The 16,618-nt window shown below is 42.5% G+C and overlaps 1 protein-coding gene across 4 annotated transcripts in view; it reads left to right on the top strand.

Annotated features, from left to right (window-relative positions):
- esrrga (estrogen-related receptor gamma a) overlaps nt 1–16,618 on the top strand; it is a 194,959-nt gene that overhangs the window by 165,274 nt on the left and 13,067 nt on the right. For all 4 annotated transcript variants that reach the window (XM_034188066.1, XM_034188088.1, XM_034188074.1 and 1 more), the window contains exons 7-8: nt 14,010–14,116; nt 14,219–14,381. In XM_034188066.1, the coding sequence (XP_034043957.1) occupies nt 14,010–14,116; nt 14,219–14,381 (270 nt within the window). The remainder of the gene's footprint in view (nt 1–14,009; nt 14,117–14,218; nt 14,382–16,618) is intronic.

Here is a 16,618-nt window from a genome sequence, read left to right as displayed (position 1 = left end):
GGTATTATTATTATTATTATTATTATTATTATTATTATTAAACAAATGCATGATTTTTCAGTATATATGTTCCACCAGATAAGCGGTTGAAAATGAGTGATTGATGTTCTACCATAGTGTAACTCGCAGAAGCTCCCAAACTAGTAAAAAGGCCACAATTTCCAGAAAATATGGTACTTTGCAACAGCACTTGGAGTCAGCATTCCAAATGGAATAATTTTATCTGCCCCGAGTTCACAGAAAGCCGTGTCTTTGATGTCACTGAACAGGACACTACCCATAGAGTCAATGTAAATAATCAACTAAGCCATACAAAGGTATTTTCCTCCTTGATATTCAAATAAATATGACATAAAATAATGGAAAAGCTTTTCAGTGTCTTTAGGGATAATTTCATAATATCTGAGCATATGTAATTTTAAATGGTAGATTAAAAGCAGAATTTGTACGCAGTCACCCCTTTAAAACACTGGAACCTCCTGAACCCCTCAGTCTGACTCTTAACATATAACAGTGTAATTGATCTTCAAATGCAGTGCTGAAATTTTTATAATTATTGAATGTAAATAAGTCCACTGCTGCCGGAGCAGCCTGAGCACGCAGCAAACACACATAGACAAACGCACTTTTACTGCCACACGCAATTTAAGATGCCTTATCAGAAACGGTCAGAAAGGAAATGTAATTAGAGTCAACTAAGGAACCTTCTTTAGTTAAGTGAAATCACAGGTATGAAAGAAAGGTCTCCACTCCCTCCCACTCTTTCTTCTCTCTTCCATCTCATTCTTTCTCTTGCTCTCTCTCTCTCCCTCGCTCTCTCTCTCCATCAATACCTCTCGCTCCATCATCAGCACTAAATTCCCATTGATGTTTCTTTTTTTCTGCTGTATCGATCCCTTCATGAGAAGGAGGGGAGGAATGGAGGAAGGAGAGGAGGGAGAGATGGCGTTATCTGTTAATTAATTTGTTCTGAAGCCAGCCGCCTATTAATCAGACAGATAAGAGGCATTGGATGGCTGAACGGTGCAGACAGGCCGGTGCGGTGGGGGTCGGGGAGGAAAACACACATACATACATACATACATACATACACACACACACACACACACACACACACACACACACACACACACACACACACACACACACACAAACTTATGTTAGGAAATGTATGCATGCATGTAGCATATAAGCAAAGCAGCAAACAAGAAGTTATCAAATTTTTAAGTAATTATTCATATATACACAGGTACAGGAAAATGTACACAGCGTACAAACATAAGCTCATCACATCCTGATAAAAATCACTGATGTACCTAAAAGAAAAAACCTGACTTACAGGTCAATAAATTAATTACTGGGTTTTAATTATTGGTGTTTCCTTTGTGTGTTCACACACATCTGATTAAAAGGAAATTTTGATGGAGGGTATGTCCAAGCTTTTTTGCTTACATGTCATTTTTATTATTTATTTATTTATTCATCTGAGTTTACATTTATAATTCTGCACTTTCATGCAAATGAACTTAGAACTGTAAGGACAAGGCTAACATACAGAATGTACACATCCTCCAAGACGATAAAGGACAACATCGTCTTTTTGACAGGGGAGGGGTTAGCAGAGTCTTTGTACATACACGGCAAAAGCGAGTATTAAAATCTGGCAGTCTAATATTTAATTTTGTAATATTTTTGAAGTTTTTCCCAGTACTCTATATTAGATTTGAGAGCAAAGTTCATAGTATATAATACTTAAATATGAGGATATTTACATGTAATGAAGGAAAAACAGCATTTTAAAAATGTGGTTCAGCCTTTTTTTTTAAGGAATAAAATGTAAATGGATAAACAAATATTTTTTTTTTAACATATATTACTGGGTGCCACTTGATTGACTTTGTGTCAAGTGAGAATTTACTTGAGTCAGATGAGTTGTACTACTTGCACTGTGAGGGAACATCAGTTATGACACAATGGCCAGTGCTGAGGACCCCACCCACTGGTCACGGCCAACCGGACAGCCAAGTGATCACTTCACTGCAACAGAGCAATGCCTTGGTTTGGAGAGACATGGAAGGTCTGTTGGTTGAAATGAGTGGTTCCCAGTTGGGACCCAGAGTGATTCGATAGGGTGGTGAATGTGGCTACAAGTGCAATATCCCTTCCCCAGGAAATCTGGACATGAAGAATTGAAGTTGGGTTTCTTCCCTGGTGATGTTCGTGTACTTTTGACTGCAGTGGTCTTCACTTCCTCCTCATTCATTGGGTGCTTTGCCTTTAAGTAGACTTTGAGCTCATTTGGGTCAGGTTACCCTCACAGGTGACATTTGGGCACACTGGAATATTGTGTCTACATGGTGTCCGTATCATAAGTTACTGTATATTTTCAGATGGTTTCGAGTGACTGCGTGTGTTATCAGCAGAAATGGTGAGGAAGCAGGTTAGGAAAAACTCAAACAATTCAAGCAGTCCCTGTCAATGTGCTGTGCATTTAATATTTTTTGGCTTATACCGAATAAAGAATCAGCCTTTAGCACTTGGAAATATGCTTTGAGAAGCAGCATGAAGAAATTGAAGAACCCTTTAAAACAGTGTTTCTTAAAAGTTTTTCAGATGAACTCAGAGACCACCAGTGGCCCACTGATCACTTTTTGAGAAAGGCTGCTTTTGAATATTCACCTCATTCTTTCTGATGATTTCATCCGTTGGAAGATGATGCTGTCAGCTGTCTCCACTGTGTGTCTTTGTTTATATGTCATTGTAAGTTTCAGTTTTTTAAAAGGCTGTTTGAGGGTTAAAATGTGGTTTGAGAATTGGACTTAGTTTATCAAATGGTTGTTCAGACACTAGATGGTTTGTTGACATGCTGAAGACGCATGAGCGGCTTGTTGACCCCCAAAAGGTGAATCTGCTGTAAATTGCGAAATATCAACAAACCATGAATGAAAATTTACGCAAACCATGAATATCTGCAAAGTTAATCATTTTTGCTGCAAAACACAAAAAAATCCTTTCCTTTAAGTAGTTTACATATTTCTGTTTACAACTCAAATGCTTCAAAAAATCTTGATCGCAAACCTTATCTTTGCAAAAATATTTTTTGGGGGGGAGGGACTATACCGAATGAGGCGACCAAGTTATCCCATAGGGATAACTGGCTTGTGGCGGCTGAGTGTTCATAGCTATGCCGCTTTTTGATCCTTTGATGTTGAGTCTTCCTGTCATGATAAAGCAGAATTCGACAAGCATTGGATTATTCACCCACTAATAGAGAACGTGACACTGCAAGAATGTGATCCCCGCACTGCTGTACAGTTCGTTATGCCAATGCATCCCGCTTTGTCCTACTTCACACCACGCAATATAAAATAATCATTTCATAGTCACTGACGCATTTGCTCTCAGAACCTGGCTGGTGAAACCATTCTCTCATCGCTGCCAGAATCACAGAGAAATTATCTACAGCTGCAGGATGTCTTGTGCGCGTCATGTGGTGGAGAACACATTTGGAATCTTGTCTCAAAGGTAATTATTTATAATATTTATATCATAATGGATTGGTAAAACAGCTGCATTTTATTCCTTCTTATGAGTTAGATTATATATCGGTAAAGTTATGTTGATTATAGATGTAACATCTCGTTATAATCTCTGTGCGCAATGACACGCAGTGTTTTTGGATAGGTTGTGCAACGTGCATGACTAGTTCACGAAATTAATGCGTGCCAGAAGTTTTGAACATTTCAAAATTTTATTTGTGCACTGGCATGCAGCCACTTAGATTTTACGCACAGTTTACGATGGGTTTACTCATTTGCATGCCAGACTGCCTGCCAGTGCGGCGATCAAATTTGTGCAAGTGTCAAGGTAATGTGCGTGTGAGTCGAGGGATGGCGCGAAACCTTGTGGTGCAATGAAAAGTGAGAGGTGCGTAGTCATAATCCCACACATGGTCACTTCGCACCATTGGCTCCTCAGCCAAGCACATACACCAAATCGTAAAGAAATTCACATTTGCAAGACCTGCCTTCACGTTTTGGGAGATATTTTTTCAGTATTTATGTGTTGCAGTTCAGTTTGCAGATAGTTCACGATTGACGACTGATCCACGTTTTGGGGATTAACAGCCTTTCTTTTATTAATGTTGTATTGTCTAACTCTGGTATTTGTTTTTTTTATTGTTTCTATCTTTCTGAAATCAAAATACACCTAAAATGTTCTCTTTCATGACCAGTTCAGCATATTAAAATTGTAAATTCATCACTTACACTTATACACTTACACTTTTATCATAGTATACACGAAATACATTAGAATCGCTTAATTTTTTGCATGATCCATGATGATGATGATGATGCAGAGAACTGACAAATTTCAGAAATCTTGTTTTCGGGGTAACCCATGTCTTATCAAAGGGAGACAAGCTCGCCTCTAATTCGCACCCAGTGTGCAGTTGTTTGAGTCCAAGTTGCCATACATCCTGTGTCTAAACAGAAAAAAGTACCTTTTGGCTGTGGCACAGGCCGTTCTTCATTAAACTGACCCCCTCACAAAATTTACCTTAAGAACCTTGAAATCAGAAATGCATTATACAGTATCAGCAAGAGCCTTCACAAGGATAGATAAGCAAGCTTGTCAGTATGTCACTGTTGTTAAGACTTGTAGATATTATTTAAAGCCCATCATGAACAACAATAGCCTGTAACATGAGGATAATGAGACGCCTGCCATTACCCATGAACACACTGAGTGATAAGAACCTACACACCCTGCTCTCTCCAGAGGTGACACATCACAGCAGATGTTGAAGAAATATCTTCCTTCTCATATACCTGTTAGGCATGACCAGATGCACACACATCGTTGCAGTGGTGTCTGACAGGTGCACCACTGTTTTTTGTCTTTCCTGTGAAGGAACCAAACACACATGCACATCAGCAGAGAGGCAGGTGTGAAGGGACAGGTGTGTGAGGAGAGGACAGCTGTGAGGAAAAGTGTGAGTGGGCAGGTGTTCCATTAAAGGGATCAGCAGTGGAAGAAAGACAGCAAGTAACAGACTGATCTTCTTATAATAATAATAACTGTAATGGAAACAATATGATAAGAGAGGAACGCTAGAATATCTAGAAACAGATAGCAAAACAAAGAGGAGCTTGCAAAAGTGTGAGGAGCAACCGTGATACTGAGATTTCTGCAGCAAAATATCAAATTCCAGCTCTCTTCAATGGCAATTCCCACAAAAGTGTTTTCGTACAGATTTGTTCAAATTCTCATTGACACACAATTACAGTACAACATATGTTGATACTGCTAACCTTGAGGAGAGCAAACAATGTCCAAACTTTAGGGCCCCTTCACACACAGTATGAATAAGTACATCTCACCGTGAATCACGGCGGGACAGCTTGTATGAGGGAACCACGAAAACATCGAGCCAACAGGTAGGTGTGAACAATGCCACTGCGACGGTTTCATGCACATGGGAACACAGTACGAGGAGATGTGTACGATGTGTAACCACATCACGTGCAGCTGCTCTGACAAAAATAAATAAATAAAAAATTCCAACATACATGCTGCGACAGTTTCGTGCACGCGGGAACACAGTGCGAACAGCTGTGGACATCCCGCAGCTGCTGTGAAAATAAAAAAATTAAAAATGCATACCACCCACGTGATTCAAACCGCAATTTCCAAAAGCTCTGATTGCCAGCCAGAAACTTTACCCCTTACAATCACTGTCATGTAAAAGGTGCGGGAAAATGCCTGATATCAAGGACATGGACGTATTTAAGGAAAAATAAAACCGCACACCATATAAAAACACTGCATTTTATTGAATCCCTCTTATGAAGCAGACAATACAAGTATGATCCGTCTGTTCCTCTGTAGATGACCCATGGTCACAGATGCATAGTCATGTAATGACATGAATGAGAAGCAGGGCACTCTTATCATGTCCACATCTGCTGGCGGCGTGTCCTGCCCAACACGCGTGTCTTGTGGACAGCGTGCCACAGGACAGACACCGCGTCATGTGGAAAAGAGCTCACGTGGGTGGCGTGACATTCAGATCGCCAGCTGCATGTTATGATCTGACGGTCTGTTTCACCTGGGGCAGCCTGTCAATGTGTGCACCGTGCCCATGCTCGCTGCAGCCCTTTGCAACAGCGATATATGTTTTTAATGTATGTCCGCGTAAGGACAGCAAGCAGACACGCGCGTCACAGTGGACAGTTGTTAGTTCATGTCCATCCAAACACAATATGTGTTCCCCAACTGTGACGTCCAGAACCACAGATCTCCACAGCTGCTCCTGTCGGCGGACACACCCCTTGTCAGTTTAGCACACACACCAACGTGTCACTGTGTCTGTTTGCAAAGCCACATTCGTGGGGCACTTAGACAAATTTCAGATCCAGCTCGACAGTGATCATCTGCTGACTGTTGTCGTGCTAATACTGGGACTGCAATTTATTCTTGCAAGACAGAAGGTATGTAGCGCGTGAGTGAGCGTGGTGTGCGTGTGCGACCCCCATCCGCCCTTCCCAATCAGCCTACAACATCCTACTCAAAGCCAGCTTCTATCAGGAAGGGCCGACCACCAAAACAAAACAAAGACAGACAGGAACAAAAGACAAGTGGTGAAGGCAAGCTGTGAAGTGAGACACCAAGGAGACGAAGCCCCAGCCATACAACTTACCAGGACAAACAACCACACATGAACAAGTAGTGACAGCAACAGTCTGTTACTTAATTAATGACCATCCATACCCTAATCTAGGACACCAGAGTCTTGATCCCCTTGAGAGCACCCAAAACCGAATTGTGGTGATGGCCACAAACACACAACCATCCACACACAGAGACCCAGATCACAGCTAAATATCCGATCACTACTGTGGCTGGTGTGTTGGGCCAAGACAAAAGTACAGAACCTTACCATATGACATGGACCACTCCAGCATGTCAGAAGACATACGGCTGACCGCAAGCAATGACGGAAATGGACGCAGGACGCAGGGCCCCAGGAGAAGCCAGGAGAAAAAGGGCAGTGGAAGGGCACAGGGGCCAGGAAGGGCAGCCACCAGAGCCACCGGGGCAGCACGACGAACCAACAGGGGAATGGCCCGGTGGCGCCGGAACGCACCCCCCACACCGCTCCCCACAGAGTCACAGGAAGCAACCCCATACCCAAGGGAAGCACACAGGGCGCGGGCATGGGCCCACCAAAAGGGCGGGCCCCAGAACCACACCACCTGGGCCACGGCCCCCGAAGGGAGGAGCGAGCGGTGGCAGGGAAGGGGTGCAAAGGAGCCACTGCAACCGAACCCAAAGTGCAGGCAGGGACCACTGAGCCATATGAGGGCAGGGCCTGGCCCCCAGACAAGAGGTCAGACCCAATCCCCTGTGCCAGGAAGCACACGAGGCCCTCCAACACCCAAGACTCCCCCAACACAGCCAGCAGGACCCCTCCAAACCCCCCCAGCCTCCATTCCACTCCCTCCACTTCGGACCCCACACCAGACCAAAGCCCAATATCGGGAGACTGCCCAAGCGAGAGCGGGGCAACACCCCACCCCACGGAGACCACAGCCCCCAACCCCCCAGCAGTCGTCCACCCCCAGTGCCAACACCCGCACCCCACCGCAAACACCCACCCCCCCAATGGGCTGCGGGACCCCGGGCCCCACAAGCCCTGGAGTAGGGCCCCGAGACCACGGCGGAACTGGCGAGGCAGACCCCCCCACCCCAGAGCCCCGGACATCCAAAGCCACCCGGGGCCAATCTCACATGCCACATTTACCCTACCTACCAACCCCACCATAGTTGTTATAGTTCATGTCCCTTGCTGTGTGCGACCCCCTAAGTGAGCAAAGATAGTGTTGCATTAAAAGCAGGGCAGGAGACGACAGGTGGCAGACTGCCGTGGGAGGCCATGGCACACTGCTGCACCACAGCCTGCCCTGCAAACCCACCACTGCCTAGTGACCCCGACACTAAATTATTGAATGTGTTTACTAAATGTGTAGAAATAAAGTGTACGCATTAAAATGGCAGGCCAGGTGTGGCGTATGGAGATCGCTGTGGGAGACTGCAGTGCACAGCTGTGCCACAGACTGCCCTGCAAACCCATCCCCAACACCTGACCGCAAAATTATTTGAACCCTATAATGTGCTACTTAAAACCCAATATGATGTGCGTGCATGCTCTGAGCTGGTGAAGTGCATTAAAAGGGTGTGACATGTAAGGCCCAACCCCAAGCAGCCGGTGGAAGGAGAGGCGCAGTGCAGGGAGCGAGCCACACACACTGGCCCCACCGGTATGATTGTCTTTGGTAAAGTCAAGGGAAGCAGATTTATCAGTAGCAGTTTTATTGTGTAAGGGGCTTCAGTGCAGTAAAAAATGTCCCTATTCATGACTCGTGTTACAGGATTTTTCGTGCTGGGTTCAGGAGGCTGTTATACAAAAAGTACATTAGATAGCCACATATGTGAAAAAATGTTGATATGAAGGACCAGTGAATTTATGCTGCATTTACACATAACAACGACAAGTCACGAATGCCACAAAGTATACATTCTTGGCCGCTGATCACAAATGTGATGATTCGGGGCAGAGGCATCAGGTGTCCTCAGGAACTGCTGCAACCTGTCACCATGTGTAATGATTAATGGCACGTGTTGTTGCCGAATTATCAGGAACCATTACACGGTTAAGAATTAATGTTCCGCGCTATTGCGCGGAACAGCGCATCGTTACGTTCTGTCACACTGTGAATGAGACAAATTGTCTCCACACACACCCATATTCATCCATCAGCTGCTGAACATTTCAGATCGCTCTAGTTTACACCTCAAAATCCACAGCAGAATAACATTGTGACTGCATGCTTAGTTGGGCTCTGTGCCATGGAGTAGTGCAGAGAGAAGGAGGAGATGGAGAGAGCCAGATGTGTGGCTCCATGCAGCTCTCATGCCGTGCGTTTTCCCAAACATCAGGCACATGCAGCAAGTGGAACACCTGCAGGAGCGCGCTAAGGAGCACTAGAACAAAACTTTTAGCCGACTTGGCATCACTGTCATTCTTCGGCATATTTGAGCAATGAAACTGAATGCGGTGCAGCAGGGTTTAATTGAGTGCAGGTCAGAGAAGAACGCTGTGCTCTATTAAGAATCACCACTAATCAAGACGGATCAACACGCTCAGTTGTGACTTTCACGACATGAGATGAAATGAGGGTGGTGCATGACATTCGTGGAAGATTTTTTGACAGCCAAAAACATGCTCCACCAAAATCACAAATATTACACACCAACACACACTATTAAGAAATCTATTCAGATGCATTAAGTCATGTTAAGAATGTCAGGAATGTGTCAAGAATGACGCAAATATGATATTTGGAACACGTCCTGCCTCTGTGTAAACGCAGCATTATATTTGCACTGGAATGATGAAATGTGTTCAAATTAAGTTGTAGGAGTAAAAGGAAATAATTGCTGTCTGGACAACTGACAAAGGAGCTTTCTACACATGAAGTTTGAATGATGTGGTTTTCATAAATGTATACCGTGGCCATCAACTGCAGGTGTTTCCTGCAACTACAACTTATATTCTGCAAAAAATGCGCAATGGAGTCTCAGGAAAAAAAAATTACACCATTTTCCCACTTGGCATGGAATTGCCCTTTTTTTTCTTTTCTTTTACACTGTGTACATACCTTTTTCATTCTGTTAAATTTTATGTCTATTTTTCTTTTCCTCCCCAGACCTTTCAAGTCTGTGCGTGGTTTACTCAGGTTTATATTTGCACTGAAATGCTTGCGCCTTACTTTTTGTTGCACTTGTTACAATGATATAGTATCTGTATCTTCAAGATCATACAAGTTTAACTATCACCAATACCTGTGTGCCTGCAGTAATAGAGCAATTTCAACCCCAAAGGTGTTCTATACACTGCATTGAACACACCATTAACTGAAATTTCTCCATGTAGGTTGTTTCAATTTTAAACTTAGGAATGTGTTCTTGCACAATGCTGGAATTTTTTATGCTTTTGTTATGCACATTAGTTTCTCCACTTCACTCACCACCCTTCTCAACCTGTACTGGTTGTATATGCAAAGGTCAGCAAAGTAAAAAAAAAAAATGGAAGTTTTCATGCCATACACTACCATGCTGCACACTGTATTTCACATTGCGCCACATCCACAGTAAAGGTGTAGACATGCACAAAATACCTATGTACTGTGATAATGTGAGCACAAGACATTCAGAAAAATTATGAGCATAGTGTCAGATGCATCACACAGTACATCACAAATATGAATGAACTATGATGAGAAATATTTAAATGTACATAAATAGAAAGACATAGATAGATAGACAAGGGGAAAAGTAAGAGTTCGGAGCACAAATCAGAAATTAGTGTGTACGTTTGAAGACTGCAACAGCGATGGTCGGCATTGATCCATTGAGGTTGTGTCAAGGGGAGATAAGGCCTGCCTGTCCCCAGAGGGCTGCCCTCGGCACAGGGGAGAAGGGTACAGGAGAATGAAGAGGGGGGAGGAGGTCTCTGGTCAGCTAAAGGATGGAAGAAGCTGGGAAGGGTGGGATGGGTGGAAAACTGATCTTGATCCACTTGCAAACTTTAAAACAAGGAACCTTTGTTGTTGTTTTGTTTTTCCTTTCTTTCAACTCACATTTTAAATTTTAATTGCATTTTGTGATTGTCATAAACAAACAAATTGTTCAAATTAGAGATAAATGTCCTTTCTCACTAGCTTCTTTGAAAGATACAGTTTTTACTATCAGATTTGTCCCTAATTTGATTGCACTGTGTTTTTCTAAGATCATTTCTGTGCAGTAAATGTGGTCACCTTGATCATAAAAACCATGGAGTGTATACAATCCCTGGCAAAAATTATGGAATCACCGGCCTCAGAGGATGTTCATTCAGTTGTTTAATTTTGTAGAAAAAAAGCAGATCACAGACATGACACAAAACTAAAGTCATTTCAAATGGCAACTTTCTGGCTTTAAGAAACACTATAAGAAATCAAGAAAAAAAGATTGTGGCAGTCAGTAACGGTTACTTTTTTAGACCAAGCAGAGGAAAAAAATATGGAATCACTCAATTCTGAGGAAAAAATTACGGAATCACCCTGTAAATTTTCATCCCCCAAATTAACACCTGCATCAAATCAGATCTGCTCATTGACATTGACCCTATGCCATGACATTGACCCTATGTGTCTTTTTGCAAGGAATGTTTTTGCAGTTTTTGCTCTATGGCAAGATGCATTATCATCTTGAAAAATGATTTCATCATCCCCAAACATCCTTTCAATTGTCCAAAATATCAACATAAACTTGTGCATTTATTGATGATGTAATGACAGCCATCTCCCCAGTGCCTTTACCTGACATGCAGCCCCATATCATCAATGACTGTGGAAATTTACATGTTCTCTTCAGGCAGTCATCTTTATAAATCTCATTGGAAAGGCACCAAACAAAAGTTCCAGCATCATCACCTTGCCCAATGCAGATTCGAGATTCATCACTGAATATGACTTTCATCCAGTCATCCACAGTCCACAATTGCTTTTCCTTAGCCCATTGTAACCTTGTTTTTTTCTGTTTAGGTGTTAATGATGCCTTTCATTTAGCTTTTCTGTATGTAAATCCCATTTCCTTTAGGCGGTTTCTTACAGTTCGGTCACAGACGTTGACTCCAGTTTCCTCCCATTCGTTCCTCATTTGTTTTGTTGTACATTTTTCGATTTTTGAGACATATTGCTTTAAGTTGTCTGTCTTGATGCTTTGATGTCTTCCTTGGTCTACCAGTATGTTTGCCTTTAACAACCTTCCCATGTTGTTTGTATTTGGTCCAGAGTTTAGACACAGCTGACTGTGAACAACCAACATCTTTTGCAACATTGCGTGATGATTTACTCTCTTTTAAGAGTTTCATAATCCTCTCCTTTGTTTCAATTGACATCTCTCGTGTTGGAGCCATGATTCATGTCAGTCCACTTGGTGCAACAGCTCTCCAAGGTGTGTTCACTCCTTTTTAGATGCAGACTAACGAGTAGATCTGATATGATGCAGGTGTTAGTTTTGGGGATGAAAATTTACAGGGTGATTCCATATTTTTTTCCTCTGCTTGGTCTAAAAAAGTAACCGTTACTGACTGCCACAATCTTTTTTTCTTGATTTCTTATAGTGTTTCTTAAAGCCAGAAAGTTGCCATTTGAAATGACTTTAGTTTTGTGTCATGTCTGTGATCTGCTTTTTTTCTACAAAATTAAACAACTGAATGAACATCCCCCGAGGCCGGTGATTCCATAATTTTTGCCAGGGGTTGTATATGCTTGACAAACCATCTGTGACATCAGTCACAGGTTTTCTGAAGAGCAGGTTTGAAGTCCCAATGGGGGAGGCTCCAAACGTCACTATATTGACTGTGCCTATCCCAGCTGTAATAAGGTACACCCTGTACAGGACGCCAGTCTGTCGCAGGGCCACATATAGACAGGCAATCACATCCACACACGCACGCACACCTATGGTCAGTTTAAAGTTTCCAGTTCAACTAACGTGCCTCTCTTTGGAAGTGGGAAGAAACAAGAGCACTCAGAGGGAACCCACACGAACACAGGGAGAACATGCAAACTCCACACAGAAAGTACCAAGTGGCAAGCGATCCCATAACCTACCTGCTGTGAGACAACAGTGCTAACCACTAATCCACTGTGCTGCCCCCCATGTCATGCCAGATATTTGTATTAAAATGCTTAGAAAAGACAGACAGGGGTGAGTCCACAGCTGCAGGAACCTTGTCTGGACTCCTAGGAAAATTTGCATGAGTTGAAAATGGAACATATCATTGAACAGGTTGTTGGCTGGCCAAGTTGAACAGTGCATTCCATCTGTCAATGAATGAAAACATTATTTTATTGCACAAATGAAAAACATTCATTATTTGTTTTATATGACACCTAAATAGTTGTATGACATTTGATATTTTTTCTTAATATTAGGCAGGTGTTTCTTCTTGGGGAGGAATCAGAGAGCAGAACACACCACTGACTTCAGCAAGTGCTCCTGCTGCTTTCTTCAATGCAGTGAAAAATGACAATAAGAACTTGTGCAATTCTTCATCTGACAGTGCTTTAACACCCACTAAAGATGTCCCACAAACACTGTGGTTACTGGATTTAGCTTCTTCATATCATGGAGGCATTTTTTACAAAAAGCTATGAAAGCGTTCAATAGAGCGAAGAAGTATGGGACAAATATATGTCTCCATCAGTCACTGACGACTATGGATGGGCACCCTAGTGTTGCATCCTCTTAACACCTCTGGTAACGCACTGGTTGTGGCTGGTAAGCGTATGGTGAGAGTGCGGCTGGTCCCGTAACTGCAACCATGAATGGTCATGGAACAAAAATGTACAGTAAATAGTGCAAAAAAGCATGGTAAATGACATCACTCACATAGTGAGACAAATAATAATTACCACCTGACATATTGTCCACCAATCAAATAACAACCATCTATTTTGGTGTCATATAACATGTTTTCATCTATAGTGCACAGAAAAATCACACTATGTTAGGAACCAGCAGTTTAGTCTTTAGTGTTGTATTGCAGAGGTCAGTTTACAAATTGCAAGTATTTTTCATTTCTTACATTAAATGGCATTTTCAGCAAGTGCTTCAAACAAAATGGCAAACCTCTCATGATCTTAACAGTTCTTTTTGTTGATCAGATCTCTCATGGAACATTTTTGGACAATGTTGGACGGAGGCATGTTGTGCCATTCTAATTTTTCCTTGCCGGATTAATTAGTATTTTTATAATAACTGCATGCTTGGCACATGTTTCAGATTTTAACTACTGTTTTCCACACTGCAGGAGGTATAATTTGGTCTGCTTACCTCTTTTGCAGAGGTTTTGAGAGAAGAATTAACAATCCGTTTGCTTTTCTCCCTTTTAGGTTTCTCGACACTGTCTTTGGCAGACCAGATGAGTTTACTGCAAAGTGCATGGATGGAGATCCTGATCCTGCGTGTGGTGTATCGCTCACTGTCCTTTGAAGACAAGGTTTGTTTCTTTGGATTTCTGAATAATCTGCCCCTCATATAACAACTCACAGGACACATATTCATCTGTTGGTTGTTTTTTTTTCTCTCTCTGTGTCTTCAGCTAGTGTATGCTGAGGACTACATAATGGATGAGGACCAGTCTAAACTTGCTGGACTTCTGGACCTGAATAATGCCATCCTTCAGCTGGTCAAGAAATACAAGTCTATGAAACTAGAGAAGGAGGAATTTGTCACTCTCAAAGCCATCGCTTTGGCTAACTCAGGTGTGAAATCCCTTCCTGTAAAAGAGATGAGGGTGGTGGCTATTTTACATTTCTCACAGTTAGCACTTGTTTTAACACCCCTTCACAAACCATGTTTCCATAATGTCCGCGAAAGACTGGGAGGACACGGTAAGAACCTATACAACGTATTAAAGAAGGGCTAGCCTAAATATAATTCTGATTTTGAAACATAATAAAAACATGCATTTCCCACCCTTCTTATGAATTTTTTTGTTTTTGATAATTAATAAACCATTTAAATAAAAACTTATAAAGAACACATTTGGTTGGTCAGAAATTTTATGGTGTATGCACATGTGGACCAAGCTCCCACCTTAATGTACAGTGAGACAAATAAGTATTTGATCCACTGTCAATTTTGCAAGTTTTCCCACCTACAAAGAATGGAGAGGTCTGTAAGTTTTATCGTAGGTACACTCCAACTGTGAGAGACAGAATCTAAAAAGAAATTCTGAAAAATTACATTGTTTGATTTTGAAATAATTAATTTGTATTTTACCAACCAGCAAGAATTCTGGCTTTCACAGACCTGTTAGTTCTTGTTTAAGAAGCCCTCTTATTCTGCACTCTTTACCTGTATTAATTGCACCTGTTTGAACTCGCTACCTGTATAAAAGACACCTGTCCACACACTCAATCAATCACAGTCCAACCTATCGACCACGGCCCAGACCAAAGAGCTGTGTAAGGACACCAGGGACAAAATTATAGACCTGCACAAGGCTGGGATGGGAAGAAGAAGAACACTGTCCCAACCGTGAAGCATGGGGGGTGGAAACATCATTTTTGGGGGTGCTTTTCTGCAAAGGGGACAGGACGACTGCACCGTATGGATGGATGAAAACAAGAAGTCATCAGTTATGTGCACATCAGCGACACACTGATGAACATTTAACAAACCACGTGTTTGCAGTTATATGGATGGATATAAAAGCATGCGTAAGTGATGCATAAAATGGCACTAGCACTGGCTGTGTTAGTGTTGTTAGAGGACCTTGCAAATTGTGCAATCTGATATGAGCGTGTATTCAGGGAACACGAGGATTTACTTCCAAATGAGGATAATTGGCTCTGAAACCAATTTTGATTACCAAAGCCACTGTGACTGGAGTTGTGTACAGAACTGCGGTTGGCCAAGAGCACAGTATGGCGAGGAGCCAGGGGTTGTCTGTGCCCACACAGGTTCTGACCACACTGGGCATTCTGGCATCATGGGCATTCCAGCGTGAGCCGGCTGATCGGTCAGGCGTGTGCCAGTCAGCCTTGCGCCGAGCCACAGTCATCCAAATGTCATCAGGTACATTGCAACGTTACAGCGCATTTTGCAGCGAGAGGGGGTTTCCCAAATGTAATCGGAGCTACTGACTGCACACATTTTGCTATAAAGACCCCATCACATGATTAATGTTCAAATTATATGTGGAGGCTGCACTGTGCAGGATGGGGGGGTTAAAATAGTTTATTTGTGTAATTGTTCTGAACGAAAACTAACGTAGACACATTTGGGCATGTGCACATTCAGATATGTTTTTATTATTATTATTAATGGCTTTTTTTTATTTTTGCTTGATGGTGAGCTGCCTGTGCTCCGTATTTGTCAATAAGCATGAGTGTAAATTGCGAATGGTCAGCAGACGCGTGCCTAACATCAGTGTGTGCATGCTGTTCTGCGTGTGTGTGGTGTGTCACACACACACGCTTCGTAGCTCCCACGAACATTTTTCCAGTTTCATGATTAATCCGTTTAACAGTGTACTGAATAAGGTGTCCCTGCGTGTCTCCACGTAATTTCCTGTCATCTATAGTACAATTTTTTTTTCTGTGTTCATGATGTCTGATGTGGCATTGTGGGGAATCCCTGCTCCATGGGCTTATTTACATTAAATTGCATATTTAAATGGGGCGTGGCCAGGGAGGAGTTTGGTTCCACGCTCAATTCCACGTTCAGTGGGATGTGCAAACAGAACGTGCGTGAATTCATGCCTACGCACACTTTGATATGTCTGAATATATCTGTGCTTACGCCAGATTCAGGGTTTTGGCGTACGCCAACTTTTAGTAGAAAGTCCGCGCAAGTCTTTGTACATGGGGCCCCCGGTGTCTGTGGACTACTTCATGAATGCAATGTGCCAGTTGCTGAACATGGCACTGAAATGCAGCCAAAAACAAAATGTCTCCCCCACCTCTTCATTCAAATCAATGTTCGCTTCACAGCA

Source organism: Thalassophryne amazonica, chromosome 2 (genome assembly GCF_902500255.1).
Source record: "Thalassophryne amazonica chromosome 2, fThaAma1.1, whole genome shotgun sequence".
Classification (NCBI taxonomy): Eukaryota; Metazoa; Chordata; class Actinopteri; order Batrachoidiformes; family Batrachoididae; genus Thalassophryne; species Thalassophryne amazonica.
The sequence above is the reverse complement of the archived record's forward strand: the minus strand, read 5'-3'. Positions and strand labels throughout refer to the sequence as shown.